At 41.0% G+C, this 27268-nt stretch overlaps 2 protein-coding genes and 1 long non-coding RNA gene across 11 annotated transcripts in view; 1 reads left to right on the top strand and 2 right to left on the bottom strand.

Annotated features, from left to right (window-relative positions):
- The window catches only part of TTC23L (tetratricopeptide repeat domain 23 like), a 54625-nt gene extending 51550 nt beyond the window's left edge, over positions 1-3075 (bottom strand). For all 3 annotated transcript variants that reach the window (XR_012503784.1, XM_074356929.1, XM_045517083.2), the window contains exons 1-2: positions 2826-3075; positions 1713-1787 (exon numbers count right to left, since the gene is read on the bottom strand). Coding sequence is in view for 2 of the 3 variants with exons in the window: in XM_074356929.1 (XP_074213030.1) it covers positions 1713-1780 (68 nt within the window). In the remaining variant the exon portion in view is untranslated. The remainder of the gene's footprint in view (positions 1-1712; positions 1788-2825) is intronic.
- A 291-nt stretch (positions 3076-3366) lies between these two features.
- Positions 3367-27268, top strand: part of LOC141575851 (uncharacterized) — a 35400-nt gene continuing 11498 nt past the window's right edge. Inside the window, exon 1 of the long non-coding RNA XR_012503793.1 lies at positions 3367-3504. This is a non-coding gene — a long non-coding RNA (uncharacterized LOC141575851). The remainder of the gene's footprint in view (positions 3505-27268) is intronic.
- RAI14 (retinoic acid induced 14) overlaps positions 10284-27268 on the bottom strand; it is a 139607-nt gene continuing 122622 nt past the window's right edge. For 5 of the 7 annotated variants that reach the window (XM_074356897.1, XM_074356901.1, XM_074356906.1 and 2 more), the window contains 9 exons: positions 27080-27108; positions 25812-25898; positions 24804-24890; positions 22330-22384; positions 19733-19851; positions 17537-19060; positions 16188-16337; positions 13197-13262; positions 10284-12196 (listed from right to left, as the gene is read on the bottom strand). In XM_074356897.1, coding sequence (XP_074212998.1) covers positions 12119-12196; positions 13197-13262; positions 16188-16337; positions 17537-19060; positions 19733-19851; positions 22330-22384; positions 24804-24890; positions 25812-25898; positions 27080-27108 — 2195 coding nt within the window. In that variant the 3' untranslated portion in view covers positions 10284-12118. The remainder of the gene's footprint in view (positions 12197-13196; positions 13263-16187; positions 16338-17536; positions 19061-19732; positions 19852-22329; positions 22385-24803; positions 24891-25811; positions 25899-27079; positions 27109-27268) is intronic. The other 2 variants (XM_045517085.2, XM_045517089.2) reach the window with 2 other exon arrangements.

The raw sequence follows: 27268 nt of genomic DNA, 5'->3' as shown, positions 1-27268 counted from the left end.
CAAGAGATCATAATTCAAGAAAACTAACTGAAAGAAAACTTAGCCCCTCAATAGAAGATTTTGTTTAGGTTGCATATTTCACAGACCCGGAGCAGAAGCTTAATCTACCAGGGTCACCAAGGAGATGGCTAATTACGGATATAAAAAATTATAAGCCCTAAATACTTAAAATTCAGCCTTGAATGAAATTAAGCTGAGACCAAAGGCAGCAAGCTTCAACAGTAGGGCCTCAAAGAAGAAAAAACACTGAAGTCTTGACAAAGAACTTGAGACTGCAAAGCCCTGAACTAGCTTTGAACATCTTGCTATGAAAGGTAAGAAAGATACCTGGAGAATACTGACCAGTCAGATATCAGATCTAATAGTCAGAATAAAAAGACGAGGCCGGTTGAATGAAAGGTCTGCCTTGCCAGGTTTATGACTTACTCTATACATTGCCATCATACATAGGCATTCTGACTGGTAACAATAAATATGAATTATCTGATTATTTCCAAGACAGTCCACTGCAAACTCTACATTTTTAACTTCAGTTGTTATGGTTATATAACCCTTAACCTTCAGATATTTTATGAGATGGTACAGAATTACACGAATAGGTTTAACCACCAGTCACATGTGGTTACTAAGCACATGAAATGTAGCTAGCCTGAACTGAGATGTGTTGCAAGTGTAAATTACACACTGAATTTCCAAGACTTATTGTGAAGAAAAAAAATAAAATATGTCATCAATTATTCCATATAATATTTTAGATATCTTGAGATAAATATACTACTAAAATTAAATTTACCTGTTTCCTCTTACTTTTTAATATGGCTACTAAAAAATGTAATATTACGTATATAGCTCTCGTCTGTGGCTTGCATTATATTTCTATTCGACAGCGCTGGTATAGAGCAATGGTTCTCAACCCAGGGTGATATTACCCCCAGGGGACATCTGGCAACGTCTGGAGACATTTTTGCTTGTCACAGCTGGGGCAGTGCTACTGACATCCAGCGAGTAGAGGCCAAGGATGTTGCTAAACATCCTACAATGCTCAGGACAGCCCCCTACCATAAAGAATTATCTGATCCAAAATGTCAACAGTGTCGAGGTTGAGAAACCCTGGTACAAAAGATGTGGTTAAAGAATGGACTCTGGAGTTAGACTGCCCAGTGTGGATAGCACTTACCAGCTGTGTGACTTTGGGCAAACTCCCTAACCTCTCTGATTCACATTTATTTTAAAAAACAGGTAATAACAGTGCCTCCCTCACAGGGATGTTGGGGGAATTAACTGAGTTAATATGTATAAGTACTCAGAACAGTGCCTGACATAGAGGATTTGCTCAATCAGCATTAGCTATTAGAATGTGAATTTTTAATTAACTTATTGTCTCTTTATTTCAGGAAACAATTTTAATTTGCTCATCAACTTTGTTATATTTAATTCTCTATGACTTTACCAATTTTGTTATAATTAACCTATCTTTATTAAAAAATTCAAATTTCCCTTAAGTTAGGAAAAAACATTTGTTTTCCACCTTCCATAGGTTACACAAGTACAAATGGATATGACAGAATCATTATTAGAACACATCACAGAAGCTCAACCGTCTCTTCAATATAATATGCCTGCAAAGCTTCTCACCAAGGTTTGCCTTAAGTGGTGGTCCCAGTGTTTCAGGGCAGTGAGTGAGTGGGATGTCAAGTTTCTGTGATACTTACAGATGGAAGCAGAAGTCCCAGTCAGTGTCGTTGCTGACAGTTGGGATGCGGATGGGGCTGGCCCGCATCTTCTTCCTACCAGGAATCACATGTAAGGTCAGCTTTGGAAGTCTATTCTATTTTGTCTCTGTTGGATGCTAGTAGCATTAAATTGAAACTGCCCAAATACATAATCTTTCCTAAATCCACAAATACACTATACACACCCACTCATGTATGGAGACTCTGGAAAGCAGAAATTAAAGACATTTGCCAAATTAAATCTCTGAATTAAATTTCTTCAATTTTTACTCCACATTACCTCCAAAATCGTTTATGGCTCCTGAATCATTAAAATTGTCATCTCCCACTCAAGTCAGATATTGTTTTTGCAGATAAGAGAGCAAGACGGATCCAAGCAAAGTAACCAGCTCTCACTACTAACTATGTGTTGGTTAATTATTATTCGTATCCCTAAGGCCATCTCACTATTTAGTAGGTGATCCTAGTTAAGGAGCTAACACGTGTCTTAGTTGTGCCATTAACTTATGGCAGACGAAATGGTTGAAACTCATGGCAAAAAAAAACTGACTTTTAACTGCTTGCTAAATTCAACCCTCACAGCTATTCCTGTCGCTTAAATCAAATCCAAATCAAACGGTTTTTTTGTTTGTTTGTTTGTTTTTAATTGAACACAAACACCCACCAGGTCGCTCCTCATTTCACCCTACAGGATGTCTCTCATTCGCACCTGAGCCTTCAGTAGCTCTCTGACTCAGGCTCCACAACATCCACAATCCAAAGACCAGAAGGGAAGATACACTCTTTCTAACCACTACTTTGAAATCTATGGCCAGGGCGAGGGCGTTTGCCTTCTTAACCTCCTAAATTCTGTTTCTATGAGGTTCCACATGGCCCTGAATTGTAACACCAAACGTTGGCCTCTCTCTCAAACACTAATCGTTTCCTTCTTTTCTGCAGTTGTTTCGCCGTAACTTAGTAAGCCCGGATCCCACTTTCCAAACAACCTGCGAGCTTCCCCCGGCTTCTATCGTGCAGGCAGTGCCCAGCCCCAGAAGCCCTGGCCCGAAAAGCGGGCGGGGACGGCCGACACGCAAGCGTCGCGCGGCGTACCTGGCCGAGGTCAGAGGAGCCACGGCCCGGAACTAGCCTTCCCGGCTCCCTCAGCCTGGCAGCTCGGCTTCCTCGGGCGGCTTCAGTGTCCCGGTGTCGGTGGGCCTCGTTCAGGGCGCCGCAGGGACGCCTTACGGAAGCGAGACACCGTGAAGTCGACCTTTCCCGCCCGCCGCCGGAGTTCTGGCTCTGGAGACAATGGGGTTGCCGTGGGAACGGAACGCCGCGGGCGGCGCAGGGAGCGTGGGCTCCTGTAGCCATGGCGACGCGGCTCACTTCCGGCCCAGCGGAATCCCCGGGCAGCTCCCGCCCACCGCAGCTGACACCGCACCCTCGGGTTTCCGGTCCCCGCAGGCGACGTTTGGCTCGTCTCCACATTTTCCTCTGCGGCGGCTGAGCTGTCCACTGTTGTTTTTCTCAAAGGGACTTCACCTTTTGGAGATAAAGACACAGGAAGAGGAAATAAATCCCATCGAAGGATGGGAAGGGGCGCCCGGCTCCACGACCCTATTTATTTAAATTACGAGTACCCGGCTGTAATCAGGAATACCCCGCGTGCCTCTCCGCGCTCCCTGCGTCCCCGCAGTTCCTGCAGGGGTGTTCGGGATCTCCGGACCCAGGAGGAAAGGCTCAGATAGAACTACTGATGGTGCTGGCACCGTCTGTGATACCTCTCCCGGTAAGATTTGAGCAATGCATGACTAGGGAGGCTGAGTGCAGGAAATGAGTAGTTTAAGAAATGGACCACTAATTCTGCTAATGATTAGCAGTTCAGAGAATATTTTTCGAGGGCAGAGGGCACATTCGACAAACACCGCGAAGCCCTAAGTTATGCATCACGTATTCTTATCCTATCCATCTTCAGTGGCCTGAAATACAACGGTAACAGTAACACAGATCTGACAGGTGCAAGGGCAATTGCGGTCGATACCCAAACGAACAGCACAGGTACAGCAGCCTTGTGTTTAAGGGTGTTGACATGAACGCTACCATGATTTGGGCGGGGGTGGGGGGGTATGACAGGTCAAGTTGGAACTGGTATGTATGTCCCTCTTGTTTTCAAAAAAAAAAAAAAATGCAGGCTCGGTAGAGAGCAGGAAAATATTTACCAAGAACTTGACAGGTGGTGTTTACAGCTAGTTTGTTCTTTCCACTTCTAAGGTTGAAGTTTAATTGCTATTGATCCAAGACTGCTAAGACAGCCTTCCTGGAGTTAGGTTGGAGGAGCTATTTAAATGAGTTTGCTTTAATATCGCTTAAGTAAAACTTGGATGACCTATTAAAAATTTAAATCTGTACCCTCAAGCTCCTGAGCAGAAATTTTAGAAAGACCCCACCCCCTTTATTCTCTTATTTCCTTTAAGAACCCTCAGCATGGACCAATGATGAGAGCCCTGAGCTGGGCTTCAAGATAACAGGGCCTGGTTTGGACTCTTTGTGCCCTGGGGCAAGTCACAGCCTAGGGGACCCAATTTTGCTTGTACAGTGAGAGTATTTGTACCACTTGCTTTCTAAAATCCTATTTCTAGTTCTAGGATTCTATGAGAGTAAACCACAGATTTGTGTGATTCTATAAACTGTATTTAACATGTATGGGGATGAAAAAGAACTGGTCTCCTGTTTATAACGCTTGTCTCCTTTACCCTTGTTACAAGTTTGTCTTCATCGAATTGAAAAGTTTTAACATTCTGTCATTCTAAGAAATGGCTAGGAGGGTGTTTCTAAGCGTATTAAATGTAGCTTCTCTTTCCTGAACAGTTGCTTTGCTGATCGCTGTAAAGGGAGGTGTGGTCCCAGAACAGGCACGGAATTCCCATTCCTAAAGTGTACACTCTAGTTCCATCTCCATTTAATTAGTTCTGACTGGAAGCATGTGGCCCTCATCTGTAAAATTAGAAAGCAAATTAAAAGAACTTCAAATGTTAGAGTTCTACACCTCTGTGATATTTTTTTCTTTCCTTGCATCTTAACCTTGTCTGCCAATGTAAACTTAGTTACAGTAGGTGTGCTTTAGTTTTGTTCTCTAACTCTGGAATGGAATGCCAGTCATCTGGTTTTAAAGTGTGTTCATGCACACTCCCTCCCTGGGTCCCGAGGTAAGCATCACTGCTGTGGAAGTCACACAGAGGAACCACTTGTAGAGGGCACTTCTGGACTCTTCCAACCCCTCATCAAATGTGATTATCTCCAAATGATTCCAAACCCAGGAACTGTGAAACTTAAGAACAAGGAAATCCGAATAAACTTTCTCTTGGACTGTGTAATTTCTTAAAACACGTTTTCCGGCCTCTCAAGGCTAGAGTAGATGCCTGCTTTCTGAGCTCCCACAATCCAGTCTCATCATGACACAAGTCTATTGGCACTGTTTACTTGTGAGTTTCTCACATTCTCCATGCATCTGTCCATCCACCCAGGCAAAAATATCTATTGAATACTTACTATGTGCCCAACATTGTTCTAAGCATTAGGGAAGTGAAGGTGAACAAATCCACAAAGATTTTGCTCTCCTGGAGCTTCTATTCTAGCAGGTGAAGAAAAACCTAGGGCTGCTAGTAAACAATGTGATCTCTCTGCAAGTTAGAAAAAGGTGTGTGGCTTAGGGAATAGACAGCACTTTTTGTGTACTAGGAGGAAGCCTCTTCCTCCAGCCAGACTCAGTCCCCAGCTAAGGGGTTTAGCTTTGGGAAGAGACAGTAGGCTAGATTTCTGGACTCCTTCCTTCCCTCCATCCCTCAGCTTGGCAAACCACCTTACAGTGAAGTGACAAGTTCTATGGAGAAGAGTAAAGCCAAGTAAAGGATCTAGAAAGTGATGTGGGCACGTGGGGAGGGGTATGCCAGCTTATACAGTGTAGTTAAGGAGGGCGTCTCTGACAAGGTGGCATTCAAGAAAATAAAGGAAAAAATCATGCAAATATCGAGACCACTGTAAAACATCAATGGCAAATGCAAAGGCCCTGAAGCAGGAGCAAGTTTAATGGGTTCAAGGAACAGCAAAAGGGCAGCAAAAGGTTCAATTAAAAATGAGAAGAAAGACCTAAACAAGCATTCTCCAATGAAGACATATAAATGGCCAATAGGCACATGGAAAAATACTCAATATTGCTAATTATTAGAGAAATGCAAATCAAAAACTACAATGAGGTACCACCTCACACCAGTCAGAATAGCCATCATTCAAAAGTCCACATCAATAAATGCTGGAGAGGATATGGAGAAAGGGAACCCTCCTACACTGTTGTTGGGAATGTAGTTAGTGTAGCCATTATGGAAAACAGTATGGAGATTCCTCAAAAGACTAAAAATAGACTTATTACATGACCCAGCAATCCCACTCTTGGGCATATATCCAGAGGGAACCTTAATTCAAAAAGATACATGCACTTAATGTTCACAGCAGCACTATTTACAATAGTCAAGACGTGGAAACAAAGTAAATGTCCATTGACAGGTGACTGGATAAAGAACCTCTGGTATATTTATACAATAGAATACTACTCAGACATAAAAAAGAATAAAATAATGCTGTTTGCAGCAACATGGATGGACCTGGAGAATGTCATTCTAGGTGAAGTAAGCCAGAAAGAGAAAGAAAAATACCACATGATATCACTTATATGTGGAATCAAAAAAAAAAAAAGACAAAAAAACTCATTTACAAAACAGAAACAGACTCATAGGGATAAACTGGGAGTTTGAGATTTGCAGATACTAATATATATAAAATAGATAAACAACAAGTTCATACTGTATAGCCCAGGGGAATGTATTTAATATCCTGTAGTAACTTATGGTGAAAAAGAATATGAAAATGAATATATGTATTTTCACGTATGACTGAAGCATTATGCTGTACACCAGAAACTGACACATTGCAAACTGACTACACTTCAATAAAAAACATATGTGTATGCCCCCCCACAAAAAAAAAAAAAAAGGAATGAGAAGAAAGACCAGAGAATGGGTCAGCAAAAGAGCAGGTCATGCAGGGTCTTATCGGCAATCATTCTAAGTCTCCACCCACCCACCAGTGATGCTGAGTGTCTGCTGGGTGGCGGGCCCTGTGGGATCAGCTCTGAGGTCTTGTGAACCGCAGCTCTATACTCACCACCAAGCCTTTAGCATTCAGCACAGTGCCTGGCTTACTACTAATGTTCAGTAACAGTAAGCTGAGTTGTCTTCAGGAACTCACCAGTAGTAGAGATTCCGGCCTCTCTCTGGATGTTGGTTTCCTATTGCTGCTGTAACGAGTCACCACAAACTTAGAGGCTTAAAACAACAGAAATTTATTATCTCCTCGTTCTGGAGGTCAGAAGTCTAGACACACGATGTTGGCAAGGCTGGTTCTTTCTGCAGGCTCTTGGGAAGAATTGTTTTCTGGCCCTTGCCAGCTTCTAGAAACCACCTGCTTTCCTTAGTTCTCGGAAACATTTTCAAATCTCTGACTACTCCTTCCACTTGAAAAGACCCTTCTGATTACATCAGGCCTCACCCGAGTAACCCAAGATGAGCTTATTTTTTTAAAAACAACTTTACTGTGGTATTTCTGTACACTACACATATTTCAGGTGTACAATCTGATGAATTTTGGTAGATGTATACACCTATGAAACGACCACCACAATCAACATAGCTAACATTTCCATCACTCTCAAGAGGTGTAAATTTTCTAACTCCCAATTTATCCCTTCCCACCCCCTTTAACTCCTGGTAACCATAAGTTTGTTCTCTATGTGAGTCTGTTTCTGTTTTGTAAATAAGTTCTTTTGTGTCTTTTTTTTTTTTTTTTAGATTCCACATGAGTAATATCATATGGCATTTTTCTTTCTGGATTATTTCACTTAGAATGACCATCTTCAGGTCCACGAGCTCCTTATTTTAAGGTCAGCTGATTAACAACCTTAATCTATCTGCTAATTTAATTCTCCTTTGCCACATAAAATATTTAAATTCCCAGGAATCAGGGCATGAACCTCTTTGAGGGGAGGGGAAGTATTCTTCTGCCTTCCAGAGGGTGTTTAAGCTAATTTAAATGTACAGGTTTAGTGGGGGAGGATATAGCTCAGTGGTAGAGCACATGCTTAGCATGCATGAGGTCCTGGGTTCAATCCCCAGTACCTCCCCCAAGAATAAATAAATAAACCTAATTACTTCCCCTCCACATTTAAAAACATCTGGAGGTGACACATAGGTAACTCTTACTACCACATCCCTCCTTTGTTAAAAACGTACACTGACTATGTCTTGCTCCTGTCTCCCCCTACACATCCTCCACTAACAGTCTGGTACATCCAGTCACAGTTCTGGAAATACTGTTTCTTCCCACTTTCAGGGCCTGGCTTATAGTGTCTCTTCCCTTCCACTCACCTCCATCCATCTCTGTGGAATTTACTCAAGGAAGCCTTTCCATCTGCTGGAACTCACATCACTTGCTCCCTCAACCAGCTCTGATGGCCCTGATGGCCCACTTACAGTGACCATCCTAGTTGAGCTATTATCCTTTGATTGTTTCACAAATACGCCACACACTCCCAAAATGTTTGACAGTTCTCTGCCCTCAGCTGGTGAACAGAAATTGCTACTCTGAATGCCTTGGTCTGTTGCTTTTCCCAGCTTTTTCTGTCTTGCAGTCTGCCTTTTAACCGTGCTCAGAAATTATCACCCCCATCTTTGCTGGATGGTGTTTCTACTGCTGTCAGCACCCAGCATTCCGCAGTTATGCTACATTGCAAAAGGTTGTGTGTCAACATGTTTTGGGAGCATTTTCCCCACATAGTATATTATGTGTCTATAGATGAGTGAGTTTAATTATTAAAGGCTTTGGAGTCTATCTGAAAGTTTATGTAAGAAAAACAAATTGATGACTGATGTAAACATTGTGAAGTTCATTCTCATTCACTGTGATGATCTATAAATGATTTTTTTTCTCTCTGCATTCTTGCATCACATGATGGAAGCTAGTGTGAAAATGGGCAATTTGAAAATTATCCAAATAATCCTCACACATATGCATAAAGACATTTATATGTAGGATAGTCATATCATTTTGAGGGCTGTAAAATTCTGGAAGCAAATTAAATGCCCATCAATGAGGAACTAGGTTAATAAAATACAGCACAATCCTACTATGAAATATTATGCAGCCATGGAAAAGGTTGAGATGTATGTACTGACAACAGCCTCCTAGATAATTTTAAGTGGAAAAAGTATGATCAAGAAGAGTGTATACAGGGGGAGGGTATAGCTTAGTGGCAAACTGCATGCTTAGCATGCACGAGGTCCTGGGTTTGATCCCCAGTACCTCCATTAAAATAAACAAACAAACCTAATTACCTATCCCCCAAAACAATAAAATTTTAAAAATCACTAAGATAAGGAAAATTTAAAAAGTGTATCGTTTCTATATTTAAAGGGGAATGTGAAATACATGCCTACATGTACATAGACACTGAATAGCCTAGGGTCCCTCAAGACACTTAATAGCTGTTACCTCTGGGGAGGTAAAATAAGGATCTGGACCAGGAGATTTTTTTTCAGTTTATTTCATTTATTCATACCCTGTGAGAATCTAATCATTGAGGTGTGACAGTTTCTTTTCATACTCCAACTTCGGCACTTGAGGCATTTCTTTCCATTTAAGAAGAAACTGGTTTGGATTTATCTAGGTTATGTGCTCAGTTGAATGTCCCTAAAAAAACCATCTTCTGAGTTGAATGGTTGCCTTCTATGGAGGTAGGTTCTCTTTTCAGGGTGCACGTACTTGATAATTTGTAAGAGTAATAACCTCATACACCATTTGCATTATTTTCATTGATTCCTTGTCCTTTTTGAGGGATTGGGGAGACTAAAGGTTCAAGTAAGTATGTATGGTATGTAATGGCAGTGGGAGCTAAAGTCAAGGCACCAAAAACCGTGTTGTGAGTGATGAGAAACGGCCTCAATGCGGGGAGATGACCTTTTTACGTTGCGTTATGAAGAATAACGTGAGCTACTTAAATAACTGCACCCATTTCATTGTCATTTGGTATTTTAATTATGATTTCAACCTGCCAGAATTCACCCTACAGGAGTTTTCTCAGGAATGAATTATCCTTGTGATAAGAGCATTATTTTATTTTTTTTTAAACCACGTATATTACTGTTTCAAAAAAGAAAGAAAAAAATCTAATGGAGGCTTTTACATAGTTAAAAAGACCACAGATCAACTGAGAGGCAATTTTGAATGAAAAGAATTATGATGCAACTGCCCCAAAGTGGCTGATGTTTGGGGCGGAGTTCAAAATGGCCCCGGGAGCTAGAGTACAGAAATGACAGGACACATCACATGAGTACCTGCAAACAGCTGGCACCACTGAGCTGAACACAGGGTATAAAAACCTTTGCTCCGAAAGGCTGCTGAGCCAATCTTCAGAAGCCGTACCGGCGCACTGACGAAGATGCTCAAAATCCACACCAGAGATGCAAAATGAAACAGAAGTTTATTTTCTGCAATCCTGTCTGTAAATTACAAAGGCAAAAATGCTAAACTACAGCATGTAACTTTTCAATATTTAACCAGAGTACTTGTAATAAATATGCATTCTGAAACAAGATAAAAGGCTACACTCTGTCAGGCATCCTATAAAATGTCTCAAGTTTTACCCTCTGCAGCATTTCTGTGGGGGGAGGGGGGCAGGTGGAGGGTGGCTATGTGTTTTCTTAAGTGCTGTGACAAAAGGTCCTTTCACATTTCTTTGGAGCATTGTCGAGAAGTTGCTGAGCTCTAAACAACTTAAGGACAGTAACACCCAGCTCAAAAGCCATTTTTGCTTTGCTGTCGTTCCTCATCCAACACAGATGAACACGCCATCCACCCCTGCCAAGTGGCCCATGGGTCCTCTCAGAGCTGGCCTCCACTTTTGGTTATACACTTTAGAGATTTCTGTATTCCGTTTACACCCCTCAGTAAGATCAATGCCATAAGGGAAGGGAAGCTGCAAGCAAGTTAGAAACATTTTTCACCTGAAAGTAAAGTGAACAGAAATGTTTTCTGCCAAGACCTCGGCTAGGCACCATAACGCTTACCAGGATTTTTTTGTTTTAAAGTTGAAAAACAGTCCTTCCAGAGATAATTTACGAGTGCTGGTATTGTTGGGGCATTCAAAAATATTCAACAGGTTAAAGACGACTTACTCCATTCAGAGATGTGCTACAGTTCTGAGCAAGAACATGACGGCAGAAAAATCTAGGGGTATCGGTGGCAGTTCATGAGTTTGGAGTATATAACCACCGTTTGCTATAGCTGAAAACTCCGAGGAAAAAGTTACATTAAAAAAAAAGTCTTAAGCATGATTACCTAAAAAATATTTTGTTAATATAGTCTAATGTAAATTTCACCTATTTAGGGATTTAGATATGAAAACCTCTTTAAGAGCCAATAAAAATATGGTAGAGAAAAAAAAACACTTTAAAAAAATTGAGGTTAAAAACTATGAGGCATTTCTTTTGGCTGTAAACACGCAGTTTACTGTCCCTTGTTGAAACACAAATGTTTGGATTTCCTGAGCTTTGTGGGTAACAAACAGCAGGAGGCAAGTTTGCATAGAAAAATTTGCAATATGTCAGCGATTTACTTAAAAAGAACTTTTAAGGGCAACTTGCTTTTGTTTTTTTAAACTTCATGTTTTAGTTAATAGTGCTCATCAAGCTAGGAGACTGACAAGCACGGTGATGAGAAATATAAGGCAGATTGAGGGGGAAAAGGATGGAACTAGAGATTTTAAATCCACAGGATATCACGATAAAGGGTCTTAGGCACGCACCAGTGCTGTACGTAGCACAACCAGTGCTATACTAATTTGGTTAGAAATCAAATCATGTTTGGGGATTGGAAACCAAAGGCAAAAAGAGCCCTGCTGTGCTGAACGGCACAGCCTGAGTGTGCGAATGGAGGCAGCCTTCACTGCGTGGCGGCGTCAGTATCACTCAGTGATGGGGAAGCCCCTCAGTTGGGCAGGTACTGGGGAGGATTCCCACTGCCAGCACTAGGACCGGACTCCTGGGCATTGCCAATCCCAGCTCTGGAATCTGAAGGGCTGGCTTCACCTCTGCTGCTCTGAAGTCTCTAAGCAGTTCTCAGATCGATGGTCTTCTCCTGGAACCAGTCCTCAGAAAGAAGCCTTTGGAAAGGAAGCAAGTCTATTATCAGGGTCACAGTGATACCACGAATGAGAACAATGGCAGTGGTTGCCAACAACTCTGGATTGAACACAAAGGTGGACAACAAGGGGCCAGCGTCCTGCCAAGGGATCTGCTTTACTTCTTCTGGGACTGGTTCTTACACATGGTAAGGATTTGCTTCAGTACTTTTTGGACATCTTCATCCATCTGGCCCTAGGAAATTCAAACAAAAGACACTGATCAGAACCTGAGTCCTGACACTGTCTCACCTAGGGATGGAGATGGCTGGCTGGAATGAGCCCTTGGCTTCTCCCCACTGATCTCCTAAAGGAATGTTAGCTCTACCCATTCCCACATTTCTAGCAGGAACTGAGCCCAAGAGCGGGCCCTGCTCTTTTTCCTCTGGAGGATGGTGAGGCTGGGCTGCCTAAACCTTCAGGTTTAGGTCTTACTTCTCACAGCTAGTTCTCTAAGACAGATTTTGTTTCTACCACAGCCTGCACTGGAAGGAAAGCATGAAGCAGTGCATTTTGCAGGGATTTTATTCATCCTTTTTGAGGGAAGAGATGTCCTTTTTTTGCATTAAAAATTCATATAGAGTGGGAAGAGTGTAGCTCAGTGGTAGAGCACATGCTTAGCATGTGAAAGGTCCTGGGTTCAATCCTCAGTACCTCCATTAAAAATAAAATATAAATAAAAATAAACCTAATTGCCTCTCCCCCCAAAAATCATATAAACCCAATATATTTTTAATGTCTTCTAGCCTTTAAACTATCCTTGTCTTAATACTCTTAAAATGAAATAATTATATCCATCAGTGATAATTGATGAAATATTTTTTTCTAAAGGGGAAAATAAAAAAAGCAAAGGGTTTCTAGTTTCTGCAAGTGTGAGCCCAGCCAACCACAGCAGCAACAGTCCCAGGAATGAGACAGCGCCGATGGCTCTGAGAATACCGTGATGCCTGGAAAATAAATCTAGACTCCTCCTCTATTAGGAGGAGGAGGGGGGTGGCGGATGGCAGTCACATCCTCCTTCAGTTCGCAGCAAATGAGGCTGCTCCCGACACAAAATCCAAAGCAAAGCAAAAGGCATTTTTAAGCTTTCCAGTGAGAAGTTGTCTCTTTGAATCCTCATTGGTTCTGCTACCTTAATGAAGGGAGTCTGGGCAACACCTGCTGTGGAATTTCTTCAGGCTCCCCAGGTACCATACCTGCACAGCATACAGAAGGTGCATTCTGTACACCGATATGACTTCCTGGTGTTGTTTCTTGCATTCCTAGAAAGAGACAATCTGACATTGTTCAAGAGTTTAGGAGACCGTGAAAAAACAAAACCAATAAACTCAGAAAGCTGCAGCCAAAAGCGACCAAAGCAATCCCTTCCACCAACCAGTATAGGAAGCCTTTAAAATTGTCGTGGACTCAGTGGGTGTGCCAATTTGGAACGCCTGTCAATCTTCTTAGGGGGAAAAAAATCTACCTATTTCATACCTTGGTATGTAAACTCCCAAAGAAAATTCATGTAAAAAGTAGTTATTATACTTCAAAATGTGTTTTAAAACTATATGCACACCTATGTTAAGTGCGGAATTATTCACACAGTCAATAGTGCAGGGGACTATATGAAACTATATGAAATGTAGAACGTTACTGTCTCTGAGTGGTGGGATTATAGGCCATTTTTCTTTATAGTAGCTTTTCCAGAGTTTTCTGTATCTTCCAGCTTTTCTACTGTGACCAAATATTTATTAATTTAACATTCAAAATGTACTCTTTTACAGAGTTATTGATGACCTAGTGTTGTGTAATCCCTGGGGAATTCAATTATTTAGCTGTCTGTGTACCAAGGAGGTGAACAGGGTGACGGCACCAGTCTCAAACAGTTCCTCAGTACAGCTGTTAATGCTGGGATTTCTCCTTGTTGAGCTGTTAGTCCAGTTCCTCTCAGTGACTATTTCAAGGATCTCGGCTCTTAAACTCTTCTAAAAAGAGGCCTTGCTTCCTACTTCATGGTGCAAATTGAGACTCATACGGACCGCTTAAAAAATTGATAAAAGTTCAGCAATACTCATTCACACCTCCTTCCCATCAGTGTCAGAACATGAAGTGTCTGCCCCATTCTAGGACAGCCTTTGGAACCTCTGTCTTTGAAGTTCACGCCATTAGAAGGTACGCTTGGCGGCTCTCAATCTGTGCTTGAGTTTCCTCCACCCTTTTGGTGACCTCCACTCCATCATTTATAACTGTATCTCCTGATCACTGTCTTCTCTGCCATGCCCGCTTCTGTCATCACTTGGTTGATTCCACTCTCCACGTGGATGAGTCACTGACCAACCTGGCCTCAGTCCTTCAACCTCAGCTTCTTGACTTATTCCTCCTCCTTCCAGCCACTCGCTCTTACTGTCATAGCTCTGCCTCGGTCATCACCTCTGAAATCTCATCTGAAAGCAGCCCACTCCCTCACCACCACCTCCTACCTTTCCAGTAAACGGACTTGAGGCTTCCCCTGCCTCCTTCTATGACCCGTCAGCCCCACCAGATACCCCAGCTCCATAGTCACTTCTCCAGCAGTCAGCCCACTGCAATCCACAACCCACCCCACACTCCACTGGAACTGTGCTCGCCAAGGATAGCAGGGGCCATCAAAATGCCACATCTCAGTCCTTGCTGCCTCCTGCTTATCTCTTAGAGATTCAGCACAACCATCGCCTCCTGCAGGAAGCCCTCTGAGACTCACCCAGACTGGGTAAGCACATTGCCTCTCTACGCCCACAGCATGATGGGCATCTATCAGTGGACGCTTACTACACTGGGTCCATGGTAAGCCTTTCTACTGAGTGTAAATTATGTGAGAACAGGGACTGTGTCTCATTCATTTTTGCATCACCAGCACCTTGTACATCACTGATGCACAGGAGCTCATTAAACGCATGTTGAATAACTGTCAGAATGACTGTATAAACCATTAGTACTTTATCTCCAAGTCTGAAACGACCTGAAAAACAGTCAAGAACATCTTCTCCTTCCTTGATTATTCCTCCACTGCTACAGCTGGGAACACACAAAAAGCTGGCTTTGTACTTTGCAGCCAGCTGGAGGAAGGACTGTAGAAACCTGAATTCACCAGTGTCGAATCTGCATGGAAGAAACCACAAAGTCCAGGTCCTGTTTATAAATGGAAGCTAGACACAGTCCAGGACAGACTGACCCTTGACTTCACGTGGAAAATGTAACACACCTTTGTCAACTAAAACCTTAACAGATATTGTGGTGGCCAAAAATGGCCCTCCGAAGATGCCCACATCTGAATCCTTAGAACCTGGGAATGTTATCTCTAAGGCAAAGAGGACCTTCCAGATTAAGTTAAGGATCTTGAGCAGGAAAGAAAGATTATCCTGATTATCTGGGTAGACCTTAAATATAAACACCAGGGTCCTAGAAGAGGGAGGCAAGAAGGTCAAAGGTGGGAGGAGATGGGAGGACAGGACCAGAGGCTGGAGTGACGTGCTTTGGAGACGGAGGAAGGGGTCACGAGCCAAGGAATTCAGGTGGTCTCTAAAAACTAGAAAAGGCAAGGAGATGGATTCTTCCCTAGACCCTTGAGAAGGAAGCAGCCCTGCTGACACCTCGACTTTAGTCTTGTGAAACTGATTTCTTCAGACTTATGATCTCCTGAACTGTAGATAATAAATTCGTGTTGCTTAAAACCAAGTTTGTGGTGCTGTATTACGAAAGCCGTTGGAAACGCATACAGACAGACATGCAATATGGCTTTTCTGGGTGAAATCACGAGAGGGGCCAAGGAACAGCTTCCAACGTGTAGATACACAACTCCCAGAGACCCTGGCCCCTAATAAGAGGCAGCTCTTGCCACAGTCAGAGACAGTGACCACCACTGCAGATGAATGGAGGAAGGGTAAAAAGTAAGTGGATGAGCAAACAAGAACAAAGGCTTCCGCCCACTGTCCTGTGGACTCCTCCCTTCCCAGCGCTACGTCTAACCCATCTCCTTGCAGGTAGTGACCGGGAATTCCACCAGCTCCCTCTCTGGGCTTCACCCAAGATGTCTTTAGTCAAGCGCTCGCTGAGGTACCCCCAGGCTGGGCGGCTTTTTGCTCACGCCAACCTGCCCCAGCGGCGGGGCTGGGGCACGAGCTGCCCGGCCCCCACCCCAGCCGGGCGGCGGGAACTCGCCCACTCACAGCCAGCTGGTTCTGCAGCTGTTTGACCTGCTGCTGCAGCGCGTCCAGCTGCTGGCTCTGCCGCTTGGACGAGCTGGCGGAGTAGGAGAGCTGCGAGAGGCTGTTCAGGGCCTCCTTCAACTTGGTGACTTCCTTTGACATCTCGTTTATCTAGTGAGAAAGGAAACGTCTATCAATAGGTTGGAACGTCCCTGAAGAAGCAGAACTCCCAGCCATCTCTCAACCTGGAAGGCAGCCTCTGCTGGCCTCCAGGACTCGAGACTTTGAAGCAATCCCTTGTTTATTTTAAAAAGAAAACCCATAAAATGAAACAGATAAAAAAAACAGATAAAATCAGGCAAGCGAACAAAGCCCTCTAAGGCCATTATATGCAAACAAGAGCCCCTGAATTATAGACTGTGTTTGGGGGCATGAAGGTAACAAAAGCTGTGACGTTGACTTCCTTCTTTTACCCTTAAAAGGGGTACTGTCAAAAAAATAAATCAGAAACAGGATTTTGGGTTTTCTTTGTTTGGAGACAGCCATGCCTTGTTCAATGTTGCTGACATGGGTAACCAGGAGTACATTGGAGGCGCCATGGTATCTCCGACATCTTGCTCTGTACAGTGAAGGCAGTACCCTACCCTACCCCTACCCACTCTCGACCCCTGCCCCCTTGGCTTTAGAAGCTCGTTTTGAAACATTCATTATAATAAAGGAATAAAAGATAAACAGTGCTCTAATGAATGCCATTCAGAACATCTGATCCAGAGGACCAGGGGTACAGAGCAGATCCAGGTACGGGACCATCCTCCCCTCCCTTTCCTTTCCTCCTCCCTCCGTGCCCCACCCCCAACATTTCTCTCTTCCTCTCCCATACACCTTTGAAAATGAGGGCCAGGGAGGGTTTTTATATGGACTCAGGGGAAAGCTTATGGAGTTGAGGAAATCTGTATCAAGTCTGGGAGTGCTGAGGTCTCCACATGACAGACGCATCTGTCTGCATTCCAAAAGAGCTCAAGTTCAAGATGGGTCACAAAGGCTTCTCAGTTGGTGGGCTCACTTCTGATCCCTGACCCTTGGCAGAGCTTCTGTAAAATTACTTTTAAAGGGAAAATGTGTACCACACATGTGAAAATGCTTCAGTATGAGGGAAGTGGTAGAAGATCAGTGTCTTTTTTTTAAAAATAAATGTCCAGCCTTCTATTCTCAATGTGCCCTTGGGGACAGATGGAGTCATGTGTGGAGCCTCTGAGCATTCACAATAGGTTAGAGTTAACAAATGCTAAAAATGTTAATGATAGTAAATAAAAGTTGAAGGCCTTAGGGTTTACTAGCTTGAAATCCATCAGCAACAGAGTCTCACCAACCTTCTTGTCTTTATCCTCCTCCAGTTTCGAAGAGCTCTCGGAGTATCTCTTCATTTCCGCGAGCTCTTCCTGAGCGTGCTGGAATTTTTGCAGGAGTTCATTTACTTCTTGCTCTTTGGATTTCAAGAGAGTCTGAACGTTTTCCTTTTCCCTTTTCATCTGTGAGACCTCACTTCTAATCTGGGCCATCTCTGAATGGGCCTTCTCTTTCTCTTTTACGGAATCCTTTAACTTTGAAGCCAGCACACTCACTTCGCTTTCCAAAGACGACTGGAGCTTCTCATATGCAGACCTGGGCACCATCGCATCGGTCACAGCCGCCTTCTCTGCTAGGAGTTGTTTCTCCAGTTTGGCCACTTCCCCCTCCTTGCTTGCGAGGTGCTCTTTAAGACTGCTCATTTTCTCCTCCATCTCTTTGGCAGTGGTCCGCAGCGTGGTTATCACTTGCAAATGTTCTGAGATGGAGACGGAGTTCTCTTTCTGCGCATCCACCGACTGTTTGAGCTGGGTCAGCTCGCTCAGCACCTTGGCGTACTGCGACTTCATCTCAGACAGCGCCTCTTCTGCCTTTGCTCTGGATATATCCGTCACCTGCATCAGCTTCTCATGCTCTGCCTTGTGGATATATTCAGCTGTCACATCTTCCAGAGATTTCCTCTTGCGGTAGTCCTCCAGCTCGGCCTGGGCTTCTTTGTACAGCTGGGACAGCTCACTCACCTGCTTGTTGAGTTCATCTATCATCCTGTTCATGGCCTCTTTCATGTCCTCAGCTTCGTCACCGGCCTCCTGGGTCATCTGACTCTTGAGGGTATCCTTTAATTTCATGATTTCTTCTTGGGCCTCTTGGTATTTCTCAAACAAAAATGCCTTCTCCTTATTCATGTTCTCAATAACAGAGCAGTACGAGCTTTTCATCTCCTCGTACTCTTCCACGGGTGGTTTAAGAACCGCACTTCTCTCCCTCTCCACAAGCTTTTCCTCTAACGCTCGCACTTTCTCCTTATTTCGTTCACTTTCTTCCAAGGCGTCCTGGAGTTCCCGCCTTAGCACATCCACTTCCTCCTCAGTGACCCTTAGCTCACGGAGATGTGAGTAAGTATCCACGCTTTCCGGTGAGACCAGGCCCAGTTTCATCTGCTTCTGCACCCTCAGGACTTCCTTCATAGCTTCCTCGTACTTGCTCTGCGTTTCTTTAAGTTTCTGGCTGAGGTCGGAGCCGTTCTCTGAAATCTCCGCACTGTTTAAGCACACGGACTCCGTCCTGCTGGCCTGGAGCTGTTTCCTTTCTGCTTCGGAGCTCTCCAGTCTCTTCTGCAAGTCCTGTACAACCTCCTGCAGCTGCTGGATTCTGACATCGCTGTCGATAGGAGATTTACTCAGGGAATGTGTTAGGACAGATGGAGATGATCTGGCGTCTGGGGGAGAGGTCTCACTAGGTTTGCCCGGGGATGGGGCCAAGTCTGTTTGAGTGGAATGGTAAGAGTCAAAGCTCAGGTCTGCTTCTGCCTCCTTGGGTGTTCTGGCCTAGGGGAAAGGCAAGAATGAAATGGCACCAAAAGTGTGGTTAGGTGAGCCAGCAACTGGACTGAGAGAACAATCCACACGTTACATACAGGAGAGCAGACGAATCTCTCTGCATGTGTCCTCCTGCCCCATGAAAAAATATGGTCTGGGACACGGGAGTCGCATTAACGACACTAAGCTTATTCTGTGCTCTATTAGGGCAGATTATGTGAGCCTCTTTAAAAACACAAGATTTGTTTTGGCAGTAAAGCCTCTGACTCAAATTGTTCCTTTGTTTCTCATATTATTGTAGCTGCCAAGAGGGACAATGGGCTTTAGTACAGCAACTCCTTATCAAGTTCTTAAATCTGCTGAATGAACAACTTTACTAAATGAGTGACTAATCATATGTGTGTGTCATATTATACATATATATTACTATGTATATTATATATTTACCAATTTAATTTTTAATTTATATAATTTACCAATTTGCCATTCTACAGAAATAGAGTTAATGAATAACTCAAGAGACAAATGATTTGAATCTATAAAATGCTTAAGGCTGATTATATTTTAAAAAGAAGAAGAAACTAATGTAGATGTTTAAGACAAAATGCCATCTGGCTAACCCTGAAAAACCCAATAGCTTGACTCTACAGATTAGATGGTAGTAGCAACCTATTTACCTACCTGTAATTTATCTTGTAATTCCTTATTGTGTAAGGTAAGAGAAGCAACTTTTGCTTGCAGTAGGGCAAGAAGATCTTGCTGGTCAGCTTCAGAACTTATGTCCAATAAGCTATCGGCACCTTGGTAAGGAGAGGCAATTTAAATTATTTTAATAATTAAGCTGTTATTTCTCTGACCTCTAACAAACTCACTTTCTACCCAATCCAGTTCTTCTTCCTAGTTGGGACTATGAATGAAAGCACCCCCCACCCCCATGGCGGGACAGATGACCAGCAATTCTCAAGCACCGGGCTCTCCTTATTGGGGCATCCCAAGCACAATACTAGACGCCTGGATACAAATAAGCTCAACTGAAAACTGACGGACTTGGCCACACATTTTCCGTTCACTTAAATTAAGTGTCATAAAAACCTTGGCAGGTTTTTGTTCCTCCCATGCCTACTATATCCCATCATATGAATCCCTTCAGAAATATCTCTGGAATCTGGTTCACTTCTCACCCCCACCTCCATCACTCTAGTTCAAACTTTATCGCCATACTTGGTAACTCTGCAAACAGCCTTCAAATAAATCTCTCTTTCTCTCCTCTAGTGAAAATGTAGCCTGTACAATGCTGTCAGATTAATCTTCCTAAAATACACTTTGATAGGGTCATTCCTTTGGTTCAAGTGCTTTAATTGCTCTTCCTCCAAAAATAATCTCCAAATTCCTTTATCTGGAGTAAGGTCCCTATGGTCTGGTTCCAATCTATTTTTTTTCCACCCAGGTTTATAACTCATGATGTCTTTCTCTAGAATTCCATTTTCATCAGATTCAAGATTTCCATGACACCCTCTATATTCGCAACACTAGCCTGCTGCTTTAATTCTTCATCCATACAACTGCTCTCATTGCATCTCTGTGGCTAGATAATTCTTAAGCATTCTTCAAGACCCATGTCAAACTCTGCCTCTGCCTTAAAGCACTCGCTGACCACCCTGGCACGAAATAGCCTTTTCTGAATCCCACAGTAAACACTATTGGTAAACCACAATTGTTTGACATTCTACTGATTATCGTGCTACAATAACATCTAAAGCTACGCTATTCAAAGTTCTCACTGAGACAAGACAAGAAACTTGTTCCTGAATGTAATTTAAAGTATTGCTTCCTTCATCCAGAAAGTTTTTCTATGAGAAAAAACAATGTCAGATGGACAAAACAGTGTACTTGACTGGATGACTTTCTGGTGCAAACTCCTTACCTACTGCAGACTGGCAATAGTTCAGAGACCACACTCTGAATAGCACTGAGGCAAATTTTTACTGTTATTTAAAAATTTTTCTCACAGCCATTTAATGCAAAGGTGAAAGCTTTAATCTTAATTTGGAAGGATGCAAAACTGTATTTCTTCATAGAAATGCTTACTTCTAAAGTCTGGTCTGGTCAGCTTGGAATGAACCAGGGGATTGGAAGCACGAGGGCAATTCTAAAGCAATAAAAATGACTTCTAAGACTCAATGGATGGCTTTTAAAGTATCCAATGTAACAACTGTCAGTTATCTCAACATTGTTCCCTGCCAGGAATGTATCTTAATATTTTTAAATTCTGTAAGGTAAGGGCTCCAAACACACATGAAATGCATAACAGACTAAGGACTGAATGCTGGAGCAACAAAGGGGCCTTTGAAATCATCTATTCTACATTTGGAGGGGGTGGAAATGATTAGGTTTATTGTTTTTAATTAAAAAGAAATTTTTAATGGAGGTAGTGGGGATTGAACCCAGGAACTCATGCATGCTAAGCACACACTCTACCACTGAGCTGTACCCTTTCCTACTCTACATCTTAAATTGATTCTGAAGATACTCTACTATATTCTTAGAGGGCAAAGGCAACAGGATGGACTCCCTACAATGAATTAAACCCTGTCTTGGTGAAGAAAACGTGATCATGTGTGATGTCATTGACACTCTTTGCATGTGTCTTTAAAATCCACAGCAGAAGTTCCGGAAGGGGTCATTTGGCTCTCCCTCCAGGAAACAGCCTGCTGCTCGGCTGCAAGGAGGGCCACTAATCCATACCCAAGACTGCAGTCTAAGGACCTCATCTCAAAACAATGTTTTAAAATGCATAAAATAGAAATGTAGAGGCTACAGTCACTACAGAGCTTACTTTGTAACATGCCAAATAACAGGATCTAGCAGCAGCTCTAATAACTGCCATTATTTCTAGCAGAGATGCTCTAAATGATATTTCAAGAAATCTGTAATAACAGTAAGGGGATATGAGATCATCTGTGAATCCTCTTGGTGTCAAAACCACTGGACTGCTAATACCACTGGGGCTAATTGCCTATATTCGTAACTGGAGGAAGTGTTAACGTTTAGTTAGGGACAGATGGAAACAGATATATTTTCACATCCAAGCTCAGGGACCCCTTAATCCAGGTGAAAGTCCCCTGAAGGAGAGAGCGCATCAGCCTATGCAGTACTGGTGGCGTTAGAGGGGCACACCAGGGTTCTACAACCTCCTCTATCCAGGGTAGCCCCGCGTGACCTCTGCTCTCTTAAAGGGACATGAGAGGGAGATAAAAACAGGTGTCCCTTCATCTTACCCGTAGTACTGTCACTTAGTCTGTCTTTGTTCTCCCGTATAGAACTGATCTCAGCCTGTTGGAACACAAAAATGACTTGAAAGAATATTCCCAAGTGTAAAGAATCAAGCAAGTTTTCCTCCTTGTATGTACACAGAACAGAGTTGCTGTTATCTTATTAGAAAACCAGAAAATCTCAAAGAAAGAAGATATTTGAAAACATAAGTGACAATTATCTCCTGAGGTATAATTTTTAAATCACTTAAGAGGTTCCAGAGGGTATATTTGCAAAATATTTTCCAGAAATTTCTCTTAGTAAGTATAGTACAAGTATCTTTTAAGATTATAATAATTTTACATAATAGCTAATTTAGTGGGCTATATGCTCAACTTGAGATGATAAATGCTACTTTCATAATAAAGGCAAATAGAAGTTTTACCTATCTGGGTAATACACTGATTAAAGTACATGGATTAAAATACTTCTTAGCGTTATCATTTTATAAATTAACTTCTATTAATATATTGTTATTAATATTTCTAAGAGAAATGGTAGTAAATAAGACCTGTCAGGGAAGATAAAGTTAATTTTATAAAGCAACAAAAATTCTTATGGCCATAGATTGACACTCTCCTTAAAGATTTATCTCTCAGCCTGCATCCCTGAATATCTATCTGTTAATATGATGAAAAAAATTCTTATAACTTCAAAGCCAGACTCTCATTCCAAAACAAAATACAGTCACTTGCCAGAAATTACTATGTTTCATCTAGATGGGCCACAAACCATGGTAAGAGAGATAATTTTTCAGCAAAGGAACCTTTGTAAAGGCCCAAATGCTAAAACTAGAGTGCCTCATTTTTGGCAAGTGCTTATCTTTACAAAAGCTGTACTTTCACTTAAAAATATATGCTTATTTTTATTTTTCAACTCTATTAAGGTACAATACACTACATTCAATGAAAGGTTACAATTTGAAGAGCTTTGACAGATACACACCCACGGTACCACCACTATAATCAAGGTACGAAATATTCCCATTACCTCTTAAAGTTTCCTCATGCCTCATCACAGCCAATCCCTGCCCACCCCATTCCCAGGCAACCACTACTCTTCTTTCAGCATTTTGCAGCATTCTTATAAATGGAATGTCATAAGGGATGAATTTCTTTGAGTCTGGCTTCTTTCATTCAGCTTGATGGATTTCAGATTGCTCTATAATGCTGCTTGGACAGCACTTCATTCTTTTTTATGGCTGAGTAATATTCCATTATAGACATCTCATTACCTTTATCCATTCACTTATTGGAGGACATTTGGATTGTTTCTAGTTTGGGAATATTTGAATAAAGCTGCTATAAACATTTGTGTATAAAAATTTTTGAGACATATTTTAATTTAATCTTGGGTAAACATCAGTGAATGTAGGGCTAGATCATATGTCAGGTGTGTGTTGAACTTTTAAAGAAACTGTCAGACTGTTTTCCAAAGTAGTTATACCATTTTACATCCTCCCAATGGGGTATGAAAGTTCTAGTTCTTCCACATCACAGCCAACAATTGGTATTTTTAATCTTTTTAAATGTTAGCCATTCTAAATGGTGTCCTTTTAATCTTTTTATGATTTTTTGAAAGAAATAAAAGTCTATTTACACTGTTTCTGAAAAACATAATTTGTGATACTACTCTTTGAAATGCATTACCTCCTTTGAGCCATAACTGTATTAGAAGATACTAGGGTGCTAATTATAAGAGCATAACTTCCTTTCCCTGCCTTGTTTAGGTATTTATTAATAAAATCTCATTAGAGCAAGGGAAATGATAGGTTGATAGAATCTTTTTCAGATTAATGTGCATCCAAGTTAAAAGAAAATTTATTTTTAGTAATTCTTAGATGAGGAAATAAATATACAATTATACCACTGAAATTTCACTTTAAAAATTAGAAATTTTACTTTCTTTCCAAGTACAATTTCCTAGTGATTTTTAGGTAAACAGATATTAAATTGAAATAGCCTTCCATTCCTTAAAATACTTTCCAACCACAAACTTAAAGAATCAGATGGAATAAGACCAAAAGGATTTTTTTTTAATTTCTAAAATACATACATATTTTATGGTCAGGAAAAGGTTTAATTAAAAATACACAATTACTTCTCAGTACAACATCAGAGAAAAACCAACATTTCTTTCAATTTGCTTGGTACTACATCAACTCAATTTGGCAAGATGCTTGACTGGTTATTAGGTAAGTTCTTATCCTTGTCCCTTTTTTTAAATGAATAAAATTAAATATTAGTGACTGTAATTTATTCACCCTACTCTTTTAGTATGGAGTCTATGCTAGCAAAAGTAATCAAAGGGTGTTTCATGATGAAAGGGTTGTGAACCAATCACTAAGAAGTATTTTCTGTTTGCCTAGTGTTATCTAACTGAATCAAATCTATTATGTATCTTAAAATTCAACAGTAAGTTAGAAACAGAAAGGAAATACCTTGAACGGTGCTTCAGAAAAAAATACTGATTCTTTTCCCGAAAGAGGTGTTGAAGTTATTGATCTTGGGGAAGACACATCACTCAACTAAAAAAACAAAATGAAACCCATAAATAAAGAATTCTTTTTCAAAGTCTAATATTTTCTGGTGCCAAAGAATTAGCCTATTTAACCCCATGCAAAGAAATCTAACAGTGATTATCCTTAGTTTCAACTAAAATTCAAGGGTAACATATTTTCGGTGTAATTCAGCTACTTCAAATACTTCTTGAAAGTTTGCAGAGTACTATTAACTGAGGAACTTTACTCCTATATTCACTAGAATTAACTTTAAAGATCTATAAAACTTCTATTGCAGATTGAGAGTATTATTAATGAATATGCTAACATATTTATTAGCATTGCTTACTGGATGAGATATTCCTCTCAAATATTTGATATGGATTATTCTTTTTAAGGCCTATCATTCTTTTAATAGCAAACCCTGGCTTATTTTTATTTTCCATTTCACGTCTGTTTAGTAATCACTGTAAGCTCAGAAATGAAAGCTGCTTTTAACGTTGGTCAACCTTAAATATAATTAGAAAGGCAAATATACTTTAACAATGTTTAATAAACCAACTAAAATTCATTTTCAACTCATGCCTCACCAGCTATGCATTCTATCCCCGCTTTGGTGTAGAGCTGTTAATGTGAGCTCTAAAAATAGACGAGCTTATTGTCTTAAGGAAAAAGTTTCTGTCAGATTTTGAGAATTTTCTTTGAGGCTTTTAAAAAAGATACTATTTAATTCTTTAGTTTTGAAATATGTATGAATCAACATTATTTCCATACCATTAATGAAAATTCTTCATACCACTATTTGTAATTTAAATCCACTAAAGAAAATTTTAAATATGCATTTAAGGGTCAATTTTAAAATAGTTCTCTTTGGCCTAAACACAAAATGACAAAATTACAGCTTTGCTGTTATGTGTTTGTTCATTGTTGGTTTGCTTTTATTTTTACCTGGGTAGGACTGATAGGAGGTGGTGGAGCTTTGCGTTTTTTTGGAGTTCCACTTCTCTCTGAGCTTATTTTAGAGACTTGATCATGCTGAAAGTTATCACAGTCCAAAGAATGGAGGTGGGTTAGTTAGGTTAGTAAAGTCTGAGCAAATAGCTTCATCAAACAAATGAGAAAATCCTCAACAGTTCATGCATTTCTTACTTTGTCAAGATCTGAAATCTGCTACCAACATAAAAATAAGTAATATGCATGCTCCAAGTTTTCTTCTAGCAGCCCATGCTTTAATAGCAAGAAAATAAAAAAAAAAACACAAGACAAAACCAGATTAAGTTGGTGTGGAGAACTGGGAAAGTAGAGGATGAGGAGTTGTTTACACAATTTAGAACCCAGAATACATTCACAGTCTAGCTTCCATCTTAATGCAAAGCAGTGGTATCTCCCCAACCTTCATTATTTCCATTCCTTTTCTTAAAGAATACACAATTGGCTTTCCATATCTGCAGGTCCCACATCCACAGATTCAACCACCTGCATATCCCAGAACCAACTATACTACACAATTTTATATAAGGGACTTGAGCATCTGCAGGTTTTGGTTATCCCCTGCAGATATCAAGGAATGAAAAAAGGTAAACTTCATCTCTGAACGTTATGGAGAAATAAGTAACAGAATTAGTACAAAATAAATTAGGTAGTATTTGCTGTTTCTGATAATTTTTTTCAAGAATCTTGGCATATAAATAAATAAAACAGCCAAATATATATCTCATTAATAAATAATAGTGATTATATTTTTAGGGAAAATTCCAAAAATAACAGAGCAAACTTCTCAATTTCTATCTGTGTAACACTAATGACATTTTTAAAAAGCTCTAACTAAAATGAAAGAAAATGCCAAATCTCTTATTTTCATTAAATATCTAACATGAATAGAGTTCTATAATTTCATGTGATATTACAAGCAGTTAAGATACTGTTGTTCATTCTCAGAGTTAAAATCATATCAAATAGTTTCATACCAGTAGGAAATATTAGTACATTTCAGGAAAAGATGAATATATAAGTAGCAAGTTTAAAACTACATGCTTTGGAAATTGGGCAAATCATTATGAAAACATTTACCACCTTAACAGCAAATCATTTACTCCAAAGATATTTTACTCCTTTAGTAGTTTCAACATAAGTCTTTATCACTAATGGACCACTGAACATTTTGAAATTCCCACAAGCAATGATGAAAAAAAATCCCCTTCCCCAAAGATAAATACCTGCTTTGGTTTTGTTGGTGTCTTTAAATCTATAGAGAAAAAAAGGGGGGGGGGGGGGGGACACAACAACACTATAAGAACCATAATGACTCATATCCACTTTGGGGCAGGGGATACAAACACACACACACACAACATACACACTATTTAACACTTCATTTTTCTTCAAGAGTATGTTTAAAAGAATAA

This window comes from Camelus bactrianus, chromosome 3, assembly GCF_048773025.1.
Source record: "Camelus bactrianus isolate YW-2024 breed Bactrian camel chromosome 3, ASM4877302v1, whole genome shotgun sequence".
NCBI lineage: Eukaryota > Metazoa > Chordata > Mammalia > Artiodactyla > Camelidae > Camelus > Camelus bactrianus.
This window is presented reverse-complemented; position numbering and strand designations above follow the sequence as displayed.